Raw genomic sequence first — 17,312 nt, 5'->3', positions numbered from 1 at the left:
ACTCCCGTCCTCTGCACATAATCTGGGGCTCAGTTTGGGCTCTTGGAAGCTTAGATATATACGTAGAGGCCACAAGCATGCAGTTTTTAAGTTTTATTTCAGCGTTCTGGTCAGTGAGCCATGAGAGATGTGTGTCAGAGCCATGATGTGCCTGTGGACCCCTGTGTCTCCTGCAGACCCCCAAAACGTGGATGTCAGCTCTGCAGCCTCATTACTGTATTTTCACACATGTGCCAGTTGGATTGTGTATAGTTGTTCAGCAGTCAGGAGGCTAATTATGGATTGTCGTCAGCAACAATCAGTCCCTTAACTTTCTCGGGGTTGATAATTTGACATTTGTGGCGACACCACAAGGAATGCAGCTATTATGGCTTAAATGGGACCAAAAACCGCTCTGAGATATAACAGGGATTCATGAGTTTGCCTGACTGGCCGCATTCTTCTTGGAGGGGTCCACTGTCTGTGCTCCCACCAGTGCCTCGTCCAGTGCACCATGGAGGATCCCAGCTTATGTGGCAATGGCCGTTCCTGTTATTGTCGCACGACCCTCTGTGACTGCATTTCTCCGGAATACAGTCATAATTCAGCTGAGCCACACTGCCAGTGCAGTAGGTGTCCTGACAGAGCTTTCCAGAAGCGTAGGGGGTACCAGTACTCACATGACCAATCTCGGTTGTTCCTGTGCTACAATGTGAATTCAGCCGCAAACACCAGAACCATGAGATCTCAGACGGATGGAATCCAACATGCTCTTGCAGCTGAGGGAGATGTGTGACATTCCTACACTGCAGCCTTCCACACGGCACGTCTGTATGGGAACAGGTTCAGCGTTGAATTCCCCGGGGTCTTCTGCAGTGTCCATGTCGGCTGCTTTTTTGATTTATGGTCTAGCAGACATCTTCACCTTTCCAGAATTTTTGTGAAAATTTCTTGACAGTGCATAGTGCGGTCAGTGAATTTCCCATGATAGCAGCAGCCCTCTTCAGTCCACGGGGTTCCATCTTGCATACGGAAGTTATCAGGGCCCGACAAGGACACCCCTCGGCAGGACTCTGGAAGATCACATATATTTTGGATTGGCCTGCCAAGTGTCCCAGCATCGAAATCGGTGCGGTTTGTATAGCATCTGCCTGTATTACATTTGTCCCCAGGGGTTAAAATACAATCACTCACACAGCATAGATTGCTATAGCACTGCTCTAAGGAGCTGCAGTCACAATGCTTGCCTGGGTCAGCTAAGTAGTTTCCGAAATGATTGTGGGTCAGGCTGTTATTTCAATGCACCATTTAGATGTTGAAGAGGCACTTGCCTAATCTGCCACTGATCATGTAGTGCGTATGAATGAAGGAACACTCACTGAAAGCTTCAGGTATACGAGAGAATTGGGTCCTAATGCAGTTGGACCTTTTCTGGCAAGCATATTCATCAGTGTCAACCCACAAACCAATATTTTTTGCAATCTGATGTGTTGCTATGACAGACATGAGTAAATAATGTCTGCCTAAATAACCCATCATGATGGGGCTTTGTGGATGGCATATACTACATACAACTGGATTGAAATTAACTTCATGGGATCCATTGCGAATCACAACTAAGGATGAATGTGGTTTACGAATTCGAAAACCCTTGGACTCATAGTATCGAAAAAAAGGACTCTGATGCAACACATAGTTGCCCATGTTAGCTGGATCTCTCTCATTGTAAATTATCATGAAACCAATATAGTAACTTACATAAATCCCATGAAACAATGAGTCAAATAAGCTAACTAGCCTTATTAGGAATCAGGCACATTTTGACACGTGGTTGAACACACTGTATATTGTTTAGGGTCTGAGAGCAAAATTCCGTGATGGGATGACTACAACTTACTAGAGATCCTGGGGGCTGCACTGATATTTGCTTGAGAGAACAGGGGGTTCCTATCCTCCTTATATCCCAGGTTATAAGTAGGTCCCGTTGCATTGGTGTCTGCCACTATGTGAGAAACAATTTGTTCAAATGTTGGGAATCGCTGATGTGTCTGATTTCATAGGCAAGGTCATCCAACTTCATGATACCTTCAAGGCCCTAATAGCAAGTGTCCATGGTGACCATGGAAAGAGGAATCTCCTCCAGGTAGCCGAGGTAGTAACAGTTTGGAGGCAGGGAGGGGTAGTCCATCTGAAAGGCACCTGATCATCCCGAGTCATCATCAGCAGATGTCTGGACCTAAAGGGTTTCTTTGGCCACATGTGGATAACGGGTCTCTTGTCCCAAAACACAGGCTACAGGACAGCCAACCAGTCATCTGAATGCCCTTGCCATTGTGCAGCTCCTTCTTTGTAATTACCACCTCAAGGAAATGTAGAGCCATGAGGGACGACCTTGAAAACCCCGGACAGGAGCCAGCACTGCCCAGAGTGCAAACTGCAAGAGGGATGCCCTCAAGGTGACCTGGCCCTCTGCCAGCCTCATGCCCCTGCTCCGGGACATCTGTCAGTGAGAGTGGATAAATGGAGGATCCTCAGCAAAGTGAGGTCTAGGCCATCTGGCAGAACAGAGGGCTGTACCGGGTGGCCAGCACCCTGCACCTGGGATCCACTTGTGGGGTTAGGTAACAGTCCCAGGGTGTGGCATTGTGTGACCCTGCACAACAGTTCAGCTGGGGTGGATGTGGGAGAAACAGGTGAGCCAGTTCAAGCGTGCTCACATGGACATAGTAAGGACTTGGACCCAGAGACATGGCTCTATTCAACACATTCCATCTTTTCTGTAGCTACTTGAATACAGAATATACGATTTTAACACCCTGAACTTCTCTACCACTTCCATGTCCTGTGGTACTGCCGGTTCACTTTCTATGGATGACTACTTTTCCTCATTATGGAGACCACTTCTTCCTACTTCCTTGGGATGTGGAGGTAGACGTCAATTTTGCCTTTGTACGTGTTGAAAAACATCGCTTTGTAATTTTACATGTCTTATTCTGGTTGGCTATTAGTTTGCAAGCCATTTGATCCTTTTGTTTTTTGGTTTGAAGCTTCCTCTGAGTTTACTGAGGAAACATTTCCCAGTATTCTGTGTCATGATTAGTGAAGTACAAGGTTGTATTTTAGTATTTTTTTATGCCAGCTGGGGAGAACAGAAAGGACTGCTGATCATATGTGAGCCCCAGGGGTTTTCCACTCTAATCCCTTATTGGGGTTCTTCCCTGGCCTCTGGCAGTCTCCTCCCTTGCATGTGTGGTTCCCTCCTCAGCTGGAGATGCCAGGGAGTTGAGGTAACGTTGGCCACTTGCACCGTGGAGTCTGCACATGATCAAAAGATGTTATCAACCATGGAACTCCCTTGTTTGATTAAATATGCTCTACTCCTTTAAAACCCCCTGCGTCAGGGAGAAACCTCAGAGTTGGCTTTTGGACAGGAGTCTGCATTCTCACCAGTGGCTGGCCTTGTGCATAAAGCTCAAATTCCTTTCCTACCAAAACTAAAACTTTGAACGTTGACCTTTCCAGCAACAGGCAGCTGAATGCGGGTTTTGATAACAATAAAACAGAGAATGGAGTAGCAGTTGCCAAGGGCTGGCAGCGAGGCGCAATGAGGGTTAGATATCAAGGGGTGTGATTTTCTGTTATGCAAGACGACTAATTTCTAAACATTTTTTTTTTATTTTATTTTTGGGACAGAGAGAGACAGAGCATGAACGGGGGAGGGGCAGAGAGAGAGGGAGACACAGAATCGGAAACAGGCTCCAGGCTCCGAGCCATCAGCCCAGAGCCTGACGCGGGGCTCGAACTCACGGACCGCGAGATCGTGACCTGGCTGAAGTCGGACGCTTAACCGACTGCGCCACCCAGGCGCCCCAAGACGACTAATTTCTAGAGGTCTTCTCCACAACATTACATGTGTAGTTAACAATATTGTACTGTATGGTTAAAATTTAGTGAAGAGGGTGGATCTCAGTTTCAGTGAGATCTTACCGCAATACACGAGTTTTGCTTCTCACCCAAAGTATGCATGGACACACACTCTGTACTGATAAGTGAAAAAAATTTTTAAAAATGTACATACTTTGGATCCTAACCCTGGGGATATGCCATTTACAAATATCTTCTTCCATTCCATAGGTTGCCTTTTAGTTTTGTTTATTGTTTCCTTCACTGTGCAGAAGCTTGCTATTTTGAGGTACTCCCAAGAGTTCCTATATATATGTATTCAATTTTCTTGTAATATTTTTAATTTAAATACAAGTGTGTTAACCTACAGTGTAGTATTGATTTCAGGTGTAGAATTTAGTGATTCATCACGTACATATAACACCCAGTTCTCATCTCAACAAGTGCCCTCCTTAATGCCTATCTCCCTTTTAGCACAACTTCCCCACTTCCCCTCAGTTTGTTCTCTGTATTTAAGAGTCTCTTCCTGTTTCTTCTCTCTCTGTTTTTCTCTTATTTTTTTTTCCTTCCCCTATGTTGTGTTTCTTATATTCCACATATGAATGAAATCATATGATATTTGGCTTTTTCTTACTGACTTATTTCACTTAGGTTAATACATTGTTGTTCCACACACATTGTTGTAAATGGCAAGATTTCATTCTTTTTGATGGCTGCGTAATATTCCATTATATATATTTACCACCTCTTCGTTATGTGTTCATCTCCTGATGGATATTTGGGCTTTCCCACAATTTGCTTATTGTTGATAGGGCTGCTGTAAACATTGGGGTCCATGTGCCCCTTCGAATCAGCATTTTGGTATCCTTTGGATAAATACCTAGTAAAACAATTGCTCGATCACAGGATAGTTCTATTTTTAATTTTTTTCAGGAATCTCCACACTATTTTCCAGAATGACTGCACCAGTTTGCATTCCCACCATGTTAAATTTAGCCATCCTGACAGGTGTGAGGTGTTATCTCATTGTGGTTTTGATTTATGTTCCCTGAAAAGGAGTGACAATGAGCCTCATTACATGTGTCATTGCGCCATCTGGAAGTCTTCTTTGAAAAATGTCTATTCATGTCTTCCGACCATTTCTTCACCAGATTATTTGTTTTTTTCAGTGTCGAGTTTGATAAGTTCTTTATAGATTTTGGATACTAAGCCTTTATCTGATATGCCATTTGCAAATATCTTCTCCTATTTTGTCAGTTGCCTTTTAGTTTGTTGATTGTGTCTTTGCTGTACAGAAGCTGTTTATCTTGAGGTCCCAATAGTTCATTTTTGCTTTTGTTTCCCTTGCATCTGGGGCATGTCCAGTAAGAAGTTGTTCTGACCGTGGTCAAAGAGTTTGGTGCCTGTGTTTTCCTCTAGGATTTTGATGGTTTCCTGTCTCACATTTAGGTCTTATATCCAATTTTGAATTTGATTTTGTGTATATTGTAAGAAGGTGGTCCAGTTCCATTAGAGTTTCCTGTTGCTGTCTAGTTTTCCCAACACCATTTGTTGACAGGACTGTCATTTTTCCATTTGATACTGTTTCCTGTTTTGTCGAAGATTAGTTGACCATTTATGGGTTTTCTACTCTGTTCCATTAATCTATGTGTCTCTTTTTGTGCCAGAACCATACTGTCTTGATGACTACAGCATTGTAATATAGCTTGAAATCCAGAATTGTGATGCCTCCATTTCTTTTCTTTTTTAGGATCGCTTTGGGTGTTCAAGGTCTTTTGTGGTTCCATGATAATTTTAGAATTATTTGTTTTAGCTCTGTGAGGAATGCTTGTATTATTTGACAGGGATGTTTGCATTGAATTATTTGCATTGAATGTCTAGATTGCTTTGGGTAGTATCAGCATTTTAACAATGTTTTTTGTTTTAATCCATGTGCATGGAATATTTTTCCATTTCTTTGTGTCTTCTTCAATTTGTACCATAAATGTCCCAGGTTTTTAAGAGTAAAGCTCTTGTAACTCTTTAGTGAGGGTTATTTCTAGGTATCTTATGGTTTTTGGTGTAATTGTAAATGGGATAAATTCCTTGATTTCTCTTTCTCCTGCTTCATTATTGTTGTATCGAAATGCATAAATTTCTGTATGTTGATTTTGTATGCTGCAGCTTTACTGGCTTATTGTATCAGTTCTAGTGGGGGTTTTTTTTGGTGGAGTTTTTCAGGTTTTCTGTATGTAGTATAAAACTCAACTCCAAAACTGAATAATCCTATTAAAAAAATGAGCAGAAGGCTTGAATAGACTTTCCAAAATGCAACATACAGATGGCCAATAAACACATGAAAAGATGCTCAACATCACTCATCATCAGGGAAATATAAATCAAAACTACAACGAAATATCAACTCACTCCTGTCACAATGACTAAAATCAACTACACAAGGAACAACAGGTGTTTGTGAGGATACAAAGAGGAACACTTTTGCACTGCTTGTGGGAATGGAAACTGGTGCAGCTTGTCTGGAAAACAGCATGGGCGTTCCTCAAAATGCTAAAAATATAACTACCTTATGATTGATCGATTGAACTACTAGGTATTTACCCAAAGGATACAAAAATACCAATTTAAAGGGAATTGCAACTCTATGTTTATAGCAGCCCTATCAAAAACAGCCAAGCTCTGGAAACAGTCCAAGTAAGCATTGACTCATAAATGGATAAAGTATATGTGGTATATCTGCACACACACACACACACACACACACACACACACACTCATACTCATACACTGGAATGTTTCTCAGCCCTGAAAGGAATGACATTTGCTATTTGTAATGATATGGATGGAGTTAGAGAGTATTATGCTAACTGAAACAAGTGAGCGAAAGACAAATATATGATTTCATTCATATGTAGAATTTAAGAAACTTCAAATGGGAAATGGGACAGAGAAGAGAGAAGAGCTACACCAAGAAATAAACTTTTTTCAATGTTTTTAAATTTATGTTGAGGTAGAATGGGGGGAGGGGCAGAGGAAGTGGGAAGGAGAATCCCAAGCAGTCTCTTTGCTGTCAGTGCAGAAACCAAAATGGGGCTTGATCTCAGGATCCATGAAATCAAGACATGAGCCCAAATCAAGAGTCTTAGGCTTAACCCATGGAACATATAAACCCAGCAAAACAGACTCTTACCTATACAAAACAAACCTATGGTTACCAGAGGGAAGGTGGGAGGAGGTTTGGGGAAGTAGGTGATGGGGTTGCAGGGCCGCAGTCATAATGAGCACTGGGTGTTGTATGGAAATGTTGAATCGCTATATTTTACACCTGAAAGTAATACTGCATTGAATGTTTACTATGTGGAATATGAATAAAATCTCAAATGATGTATTTACAGTGTCTGCAAATGGCCTTGTTGGCATACAGCCCATGAAGAAACATTTATTCCAGAAAATATACTGACAGACGGAAAAGCTAGAATTTTGAGCTAAGGTATGTGCCTTTCCTTCCCCACCCCAGCTCAGCAAATGGAAAGTCCAGTGCAAGGAGCTGGGACTATAGGCATGTGCCACTGAGCCTGGCTGCAATCTCCCCTCCAGACTATTGTATCCAATACACAGGGTTCCTGGTGACCAGCTCCTGTTCAGAGGACTCTTTCCCAGAGGGACAGGATGTCAGTGACCCTAAGCTGTTTGCTGTTGAGGCCAAGCCCCAGCAGGTGCCACTGAGATGTGGGACTCACTCATTGTTTGCAGCCCCACTCCCAGGATGGAAACTCTGCCCTGGGCACAGTCCACTAGGGATGCTGGGAGCCTGGTCGCCCCAGACCTGACTTGTACGGCAGGGGTCTCATGCCACCAGGACAAGCAAGCCTCAAAGAAGTGCAGCTGCCACTCACCCCTAAACTGAGCCCTTATTTTGTCCCCACCTGCAGCTGCAGAGTTTTGCCCAGGGCAGGGGGGGAGCTGGAGCAATCCACTAAACCAAGGTGCACATCTGTTCCGGTACAACTGACTTCATTTACAGATGAGGGTGAGGAAGTTCTGGGCCTCATGTTGTGGGAGAGTCAGGTGCAGGAGACAGATGGTTTCAGTGGAGGATGCCTAACCTACTCCTCCTCACCTGCAGGAGAGAGCCAGAGCCAGGGACAGTGGAGGGAACAGCTCCTGTCAGAACACATGTGAGATTATGGCCTCAACAACTCTCCATTCAGAGGGGTCCGAGTTTGTAGGGTTTAGTCTGTGGAGAGTTGAAACATCTTGGTTACAACATTTAAAATTTCAACATGACTGGGTTTTAGGTCATTTCTATCTGCAGTAAGGGTATCCTTCATGTCTCCTATGCTTTCCTCAAGCACAGCAAGTATCCTTATGATAGTTTTGAAAAATTCTATTTCCGGTGTGGAGTTTGGTGAGCTCTTTATAGATTTTAGATACTAGCCCTTTGTCCGATATGTCATTTGCAAATATCTTTTCCCATTCCGTTGGTTGCCTTTTAGTTTTGTTGGTTGTTTCCTTTGCTGTGCAGAAGCTTTTTATCTTCATAAGGTCCCAGTAATTCACTTTTGCTTTTAATTCCCTTGCCTTTGGGGATGTGTCGAGTAAGAGATTGCTACGGCTGAGGTCAGAGAGGTCTTTTCCTGCTTTCTCCTCTAAGGTTCTGATGGTTTCCTGTCTCACATTTAGGTCCTTTATCCATTTTGAGTTTATTTTTGTAAATGGTGTGAGAAAGTGGTCTAGTTTCAACCTTCTGCATGTTGCTGTCCAGTTCTCCCAACACCATTTGTTAAAGAGGCTGTCTTTTTTCCATTGGATGTTCTTTCCTGCTTTGTCAAAGATGAGTTGGCCATATGTTTGTGGGTCTAGTTCTGGGGTTTCTATTCTATTCCATTGGTCCATGTGTCTGTTTTTGTGCCAATACCATGCTGTCCAAAATGAACAAATCAGGAGACTATAGATGCTGGAGAGGATGTGGAGAAACGGGAACCCTCTTGCACTGTTGGTGGGAATGCAAATTGGTGCAGCCGCTCTGGAAAGCAGTGTGGAGGTTCCTCAGAAAATTAAAAATAGACCTACCCTATGACCCAGCAATAGCACTGCTAGGAATCTACCCAAGGGATACAGGAGTACTGATGCATAGGGGCACTTGTACCCCAATGTTCATAGCAGCACTCTCAACAATAGCCAAATTATGGAAAGAGCCTAAATGTCCATCAACTGATGAATGGATAAAGAAATTGTGGTTTATATACACAATGGAATACTACGTGGCAATGAGAAAAAATGAAATATGGCCTTTTGTAGCAACGTGGATGGAACTGGAGAGTGTGATGCTAAGTGAAATAAGCCATACAGAGAAAGACAGATACCATATGGTTTCACTCTTATGTGGATCCTGAGAAACTTAACAGGAACCCATGGGGGAGGGGAAGGAAAAAAAAAAAAAGGACGTTAGAGTGGGAGAGAGCCAAAGCATAAGAGACTGTTAAAAACTGAGAACAAACTGAGGGTTGATGGGGGGTGGGAGGGAGGGGCGGGTGGGTGATGGGTATTGAGGAGGGCACCTTTTGGGATGAGCACTGGGTGTTGTATGGAAACCAATTTGTCAATAAACTTCATATAAAAAAAAAAAAAAAGGAAAAAAAAAAAAAAAAGAAAAATTCTATTTCCTTGTGAGAGTTTTTAGAAATTCTGTTTGAGGCATATTAGTTATATGTGCTTTAACAATATCCCCGGCAATGACCTTTTATCGTTTTTTCTTTTGGGATGAATTCCTCCATCATGGTGTATGTCTATGTCTCTGCTTTCTTAAGTGTTTTAGAAAATCCTGTTTTGTTTTCTGCTTCTGGAGTAGTGTCTTTATTGAGAAGTGTTCAATTGCTGTTGAGGGCTTGACACTTTAAGAAGCATTTGTTGCATATTCTGTGTGCACTGTGCTGTCGTGTATTGGCTGCTCTGTCCCTCAGCTAAGTCCTCTGCAGAGTTTCTCCTTGTCTCCATTGATGAGTGTTTAGACATTGTCCACAATGTTGTGAGTTTTTTTTTTTTTAAAGATTTTTTTTTTTTCAACGTTTATTTATTTTTGGGACAGAGAGAGACAGAGCATGAACGGGGGAGGGGCAGAGAGAGAGGGAGACAAAGAATCGGAAACAGGCTCCAGGCTCTGAGCCATCAGCCCAGAGCCCGACGCGGGGCTCGAACTCCCGGACCGCGAGATCGTGACCTGGCTGAAGTCGGACACTTAACCGACTGCGCCACCCAGGCGCCCCACACAATGTTGTGAGTTTTAACCAGGTGAGTTTGTTCTGCCTGTTAAAAGAGGCTCATTCCTATTTCCCCTGGAGGTGAAGCTATGCCTCACTATATGGTCAGTAGACTTGGTGCCTTTGGGGGTATATGTCGTCTTTGAGGGAGGGGCGCGGTGCTGATCTGGTTTCCAGGCCCTCTTTCTCTAGTAAGGAAGCACCTGAGGAAGGCAAGGGGGGTGGGTATAGCTTGGTGTCAGTGGCTCAGCTTCTACTGGGAGGTTTTGTGCTGCTCACTGAATTCTGTCCATGCTGATTGCTGGGAGGAAATATTGGCATCAGCTCCCTGTCTAGTCCCTTGAGTTGGAGTTCCCAGCCTCCCCTGTTCAGGAAGCCCTCCCACAGAGAGAACAATCTGTACCTGTGGGTCCCAGGCTTCCATCAGAACCCTGCCTTCACCCTGTCTGTGTCCAAACCATTGGCCCACCTGGTGCACAGGGCTCTTATGTTTTATCTCAGGAGCTCTAGCTGGGTTTGAAAACTCCAAATTATATGAACGCAATATGACTGGGACCCCACTGATCCTCTAGGAGAGGGTCTCACTGTGCTGTGGCTGGAGCTGTTTATCCCAGGAGGCAGTTGCATGAACACTAGGGGCTTGGAGTTCATGGTGAGGAAGAACATGAAGGCAGCATTCAGTTAGCTGCTCTCAGCAGAGGCTCCTATGCTAATGACCATGGCAGTGCAATGGTGCCTGTCAGCTCTCCTGCCCCACGAGAGGCAACACACACTTTATGAAATGCACCCTGAGAAGGGAACTGTCTCTCCCCAAGTCTCCCAAGGGATTCTCAGACCACAATTCTCCCTATGCGACTCTGCCCTCCTTCTCCGCAGAAGCACAGCTATGCCCACCAGGCTCCATGCCAGTCATGGCATGGACTTCTAAATCTTCAGTCCTTGAACTCCGCGTTTACAGGAGGTTGACTTGTCATGATTACCTTTATGTGTCATCTTGACTGCATCATGGTGCCCAGAAGCCCCACTGTTTCTGTGGATGTCTGTGATGTGTTCCAGAAGAGACTGGCGTTTCTATCCGTGGTTTCTGTCTGCTTGGGCATCACCCATTCCATTAAGGTTCTGAATAGAAACTGATGCAGAGGGAGGAGGAATTCCCTCAGTTTTACTTCCCATGTGCCTGTTTGAATTGGAACATTGGTCTCCTCTGGCCCTTGTTCTGCGAGTTACATCATCAGCTCTTCACGTTCTGAGACTAGAAAGTAGTTCAGAATCAGATGAGAATTACACCACTGGTTTTCCAGGGTCTCCAGCATGTGAGAGTGGAATGTGGGGGCTTATCAATGTATTTAGTCTGGAAACCAATGTGCTTTGGTTTCTGTTCCTCGGGAGAATCCTAATACATGGAGATGAATTATCTCTTCTTTAGAGGAATTGAATAAAGCTGTTGCTCATTTAAAGTCCCAAGTAGCAAATGCAAGGAGGGAAGTGTCACGTTGTTTGGGACAAGTGCTGGGTGAAGATAATGGGGGTCTGGGGGCTCCTGTAGGCCTGGCTGCACAGTGAGTGCATCTGGGACTCCTGTAAAGGTTCAGCTGTTCTGCGCCAGGAAATCTGCAATTCACTCATACTGAGGGACAGGAGTAAGCAATGCAAACAACTGTGTCTTTGTGCATGTTAGGGTAGTTTTCCTATGACAACACAGTTGTTAATTCAGAGAGTTAATAGATAAACACAGAATCCTGTGACCAGAGAGGCTCCCTGGGGAAACTGCTGTGTGGACAGGAAGCCCCAGACCCTGACAGGAAACCTGCCTGTAACCTCCATCTGCACCTGCACCTGGGAACACAAAGCAGAATTGTGCATAGTGTGCGCCCCCCGGTGGTGCTGATCCCCTCCTGCAGGGAGGTTTGTGTGTGGGCTCCCAGTGAGGTCCTTTCACTGTGTCTGTTGCACAGTAATATGTGGCCGTGTCCTCGGTCTTGAGGCTGTTCATCTGCAGATACAGCGTGTTCTTGGCGTTGTCTCTGGAGATGGTGAATCGGCCCTTCACGGAGTCTGCGTAGCTTGTGCTACTTCCATCATATCTAATATACGCGACCCACTGCAGCCCCTTCCCTGGGGCCTGGCGGACCCAGTGCATGGTATAGCTACTGAAGGTGAATCCAGAGGCCACACAGGTGAGTCTCAGGGACCCCCCAGGCTTCGCCAGGTCTCCCCCAGACTCCACCAGCTGCACGTCACACTGGACACCTGCAGACACAAGACGTCTTGGTCAGGAAACTGTCACACATCCACTCTTTCTCAGTCATGTCCACTCACATACTGAGTGTCTCTCATTCACCATGAATTACCTTTTAAAAGAGCAACAAGGAAAACCCAGCCCAGCACAAACTCCATGGTGAGGAGTTCTGTGTTCTATGTTCTGTGCTGATGACAGAATGGGAACACCTGGGACTCCCAGGGCTGGGGCTCCTCTCCCAGCTGCAGGGTTGGAGCTGGACTGGTTTAATCAGCACAGGGAGGGCCCTATTTGCATATCCTCTGGCTATATATCGGGCTCCAGACTTAGATTTGTTTCAAATTTAAAACCAGTGTTTGAGAAGCACTTCTAGATCACTTCTTGCAGAAGGGACTGTGACAGTATAAATAATTCTAATCTGTGAACACAGTTATGTTTTCATCTGTGTTTGCCATTTTACATGTCTTTCTCCCAGCAGGTCATGTTTGGTATGCTATTTAACTTTTTAGTGAAATTTAATCCTAAATACATTATTTTGTGCCATATAATTTTAATGTGTGTTTAGTTTTGTGTGACAGATAGAGAGAAGGAGAGAGAGATCAGAGAGAGAGAAGGGGACAGAGAATCCCAAGCAGGCTCTGCACAATCATTGCAGACCCTGCCTTAGAATTAAACTGAAGAACCATGAGATCATGACCTGAGTCAAAATCAACAGTAGGCACTTAACGGATTGAGCCACACAGGTGCTCCATTTTGTGCCATTTTCAATTGTGTGATTTGTTAGTTTTTTCATATACTATGTTTTTGGTGTGTGGAAATACAGCATATTTTTTGTGTTGATTTGTATCCTGAACTTTCCTGAGTTTATTAGTTCTGATACTTTTTTTGTGGAGTTTCTAAGGTTTCACTATATGTAAGTTCGTGTGATTCTCAAACAAATAATTTTCTTCTTACTGATTTACATGTCTTTATTTCATTTTCTTACCTAATTTTTATGGGTACATCTGCAACTTGTAGGAGCAGCAAGCTTTTTCCTTCTTTGCTTCTGTGTTCTTTGTCTGGTCTAAGGATTCAATTGACATAAGACAGATCTACAGAAGAGAATAAATTTCATTTTGCATGTGCACAAGCTTCCTAATAATATGACACCCAGAGAATGAAGAAAGCAGGTGGCACTTGTGCCTTTTAGAATAAAAAACAATGGATTTGTGAAGAGTTAACAAGACAGAGATTTGGGTTTGGGCAAGTCAATTAGTGAGGAACTAACCAGGCTTGTTTGCACAGCCTTCTTGGTGCTACGTTCCCATTTCTGGTGCTAAGAATGGTTCTTCCATTCTGGTAGAGGGGAAGAAGTTTCCCAGGAGAGATTTATTTCCTGCTCTCAGGGGGACAAAGAAGGGTCACAGTTTCCTTAGACTAGCAGTTACTCAAGTGACTTTCCTCCAAATAAGCAATGTGACAAGATGACATACATTGGGTGCCATATCTTACTGGTCTTCATGTTACCATGTGGAATACCTATGTAGGGAATGAGCATCCTTGCCCGGCTCCTAACGTGACAGGAAAAGCTTCAGTGTTTCACTGTTAAATATGCTGTCAGGTGTGGGCTTTTCCTCTATGGCCACGATTTTGTGGAGGTTCTTTCCCTCAGTTGCTGAGATTTTTTAATAATGACAATTTGTTGAATTTTGTCTAGTTTTATATGCATCAATAGATGGTGATATAGATGATCAACAGATGTGACTGCATTGTCACATATGACCCTTTCATTGTGCTGTTGCATTCACTATGCTAGGAGTATTGCATGTATGTCCATCTGAGATATTGGCCTTTAGTTTCTCTTCTTACGGGGTCTTCGGTTTTGCAGCATAGTAAGGTTGGTCTTGTAGATGAATTGGGGCATATTCCTTTCTTTTCAGTTTTTGGTAAGAGTCTGAGAGGTATTGTCATTAAGTCTCTTTTATATGTTGATATAATTCATAGATAAAGCCCTGTATTACTAAGCTGACTTTTTTCCTTTGGGGCGGTATATGATTAGATTACAGATTGAATTTTATTTGTTTTCATTCTGTTAATTTTCTATTTCTTCATGTACAGTCTTGCGGATTGTTTGTCTCTGGAAATTGCCTAGTTGCCCTTTGTTATCTAATAATGGGTCTATAATTATCTAGGCATTTTCTGTTATTGTTTTTCACTTCTTTGGTATCAGTTATGTCCCCCCTTAATTCTGATTGTATCTGTTTGAGTTTTACCTATTTTCCTAGTAGAGATGCTTTTTCAATTGCATTTAGCTTTCCAGATATCCATTTCAATTTGTTAATTTTTTGTATTATTACACTTTTTATTCCTTTTATCTGTTCTAATAATTTCTAATATTCGTTGAGTTAATAAAAATGCCAATGAATGTATCTGTGAAATTCTTATTTATATGGTACCACAAAGCACACAGAAGTGAGAAAACAATCCTGAGAAAGGAGAACAAACCTGCAGACAGCACACATCCTCCTTTCTAAGTATATTGCAGAGGTACATTATCTATAACACTGTGCTGCTGGCACAGAGTCAGACACACAGACCAGTGGAGCAGATTACAGAGACCAGAGTGAAATGTGTCTGGATGCCGTCAGCAAATCCTCCATGAGATTTCATAGAATTAAAATTAGGGAAAAAATGGCCTCATTCACAAATGGTTTTGAATTCCAGTGAGTAAAATAAGGACATTTGGTCCTTATCTTATACCATACAGATATGTAGACCCCCATTCAGCCCCTTCCCTGGAGTCTGGCAGACCCACCTCATCAATTAGCTACTGAAGGTGAATCTAGAGACTGTACAGGAGAGTCTCCCGGACCCCCTCCCCTGCCAGGCTTCTCAGGTCTCCCCCAGACTCCACCAGCTGTACGTCACACAAGACATCTACAGATACAAGTCAGGAAAATGTCACACATCCACTGTTTCTCTCACTCATATGCACTAACATAGTCAGTGTTTCTTGTTCACCATGAATTACTGTTTAAAATAGAACCAAGGAAAACTAAAGTGAACCCAAACTCCATGGTGAGATGTCTGTGTTCTGTTCTGATCACTGAATGTGAACACTTAGGGGCTGGGGCTCTTCACCCAGCTACAGTTTCCGGGATGGGAGGGTTTAATAGAGATGTCCTTTGATAAAATAGCAAATTTTGCAATACAGTCCTCAAGAAGCCAGTGACCCTTGGCAGGTGTAAGGGATGGGGCAGTGTTTGGTGTCCCAATATCTTTCAGGACATTGTGATTCATTAATTTGTGATTTTGCTGCAGTGATTATAAGTACCCATGATAATCCTTATTTTCACATATGCACCCAAACACTTGAGGTAAGAATCAGTATACCACCAATGTACAGGTTAACAGATACACTGCAGCAGAGACAGAATATGTGAGTGTCCAAGATCATGTATGAGGTGAGAGTAGTCCCAGTATCTGAACCTGTGCTCCCCATCAGGGGGCCCACCTGCCTCCTGAACCGCATGCAGGACAAGGCTGGACATCCCAGTGAGGTTTGCAGGTTCCTGACCTTCTAGAAGTCCCAGGAGAGTGATGGATGGAAGCCAGGTCTATTGTGTCACAAATTGGAGAGAGTGAGAAGCCTCGACAGAGACTCACAGAGCTGCTGGAGATGCCAGGGGTTTTCTACAAACACAAGGGGTCATTTACACATGAACTCTATGTGGACATCAATGGAAACCCTCCATATGGAGCCCCTGGGTGGCTCAGTTGGTTAAGTGTCCGATTTTGACTCAGGTCATGGTCTCACAGTTTATGAGTCTGAGCCTTGTGTTGTGCTCTGTGCTGACAGCTCAGAGCCTGGAGACTGCTTCATATTCTGATACTGTGTCTCCTCTCTCTTCCCCTTGCCCGCTCGTAGTCTGTCTCTCTCTCTCTCTTAAAAAAAAAACATTAAAAAAAGAAAGCCTCAATAACGTTAAAATGGTTGAATTTTATTAAAATATGTTGAAGGCAAAACACCTGAGATCAGGAAGGATGATGTTAATTAAAAATATTTCTTCATCTATGAAATGGAGATTATTATTCTTCTAAACTCTTGTTAATGTGAGAATGATCAAAGATGTATTTATCCCAGTGTCTGACCCTGGGAAAATTTGTGTATTCCCGTTATCATGGTTTATTTAAACAGGGAGGACACTTGTGTGTTTCCACAGCTTTTCCAAAGTCTTTGCTGTGTTCATGTCAGAATAAGTGTGCAGAGCCTGGATCTGAAAGCCCTTGAGAGGAGACCAGTCCTCAACCAATCTCTCGTCCTGGATCATGAGCTCCCTGGTCTCTGAGTTCCCCCTGGTGGTTGTGATTGCCCCCGGTGGTCCCCGTGCTCCTGTTGTTTCACAGACCCCTGCAGAGATACAGTGACTCCTTTAGTCCCCTCCCCATTTATGCAACATGCAAGGGTGAGACCCTTCCATCATGAGCACTGCAGACCCTTCTGTTCACAGGATGTCTCCTCCCACATATTTTCCATCGTTGAACCCTTCACTCTGCTTCTTCCCTATAAATATACAGTTATATTTCCTTTAATCATTGGTGAGCAACAATCTTGAATAGTTATCAGCTGGCAAGAGTCAGAAGAACTTTTCATTTGATAATCGAGAGAACAAAAGAAGATTTTGGGGCTCATAAATTCTACTTTCATGAAACTGGGATAAATGTGCTCAGCTTCAGACATGTACCACCTTTAAGAAAAAAGGAAGTGTCAATCCCAGAGACAAGTTGGAGTCTGAGATTCAGAGCATTCTGTCTTTGAACCTAACGGGTTTCCCCAGATTGATAATCAAATTGTTTCTTGTTGGTGATGCACTTCTAAATTACACTGTATTTCTTCTGGCATAGGAATGTCAGGACCTGTTATGTTATGGTTACCATGCAGAAGCATTCAGAAG

The 17,312-nt window shown here is 43.4% G+C and overlaps 1 pseudogene and 1 gene segment (V, D, J or C); both read right to left on the bottom strand.

Moving 5' to 3' along the window:
• Window positions 1–306: 306 nt before the first annotated feature.
• Window positions 307–2,479, bottom strand: LOC124512407 (disintegrin and metalloproteinase domain-containing protein 21-like; annotated as a pseudogene).
• Window positions 2,480–11,627: 9,148 nt separating this feature from the next.
• On the bottom strand, window positions 11,628–12,614 carry LOC124512406 (immunoglobulin heavy variable 3-74-like). The segment is given in 3 exon segments: window positions 11,628–11,766; window positions 11,951–12,389; window positions 12,491–12,614. Coding segments are annotated over 3 exon segments (624 nt in total).
• Window positions 12,615–17,312: the final 4,698 nt, after the last annotated feature.

The sequence above is a fragment of the Lynx rufus genome, unplaced genomic scaffold, assembly GCF_022079265.1.
Source record: "Lynx rufus isolate CCGP_SWC_20201006 ecotype Redwood Valley unplaced genomic scaffold, mLynRuf1.p SCAF_17, whole genome shotgun sequence".
NCBI lineage: Eukaryota > Metazoa > Chordata > Mammalia > Carnivora > Felidae > Lynx > Lynx rufus.
The sequence above is the reverse complement of the archived record's forward strand: the minus strand, read 5'-3'. Positions and strand labels throughout refer to the sequence as shown.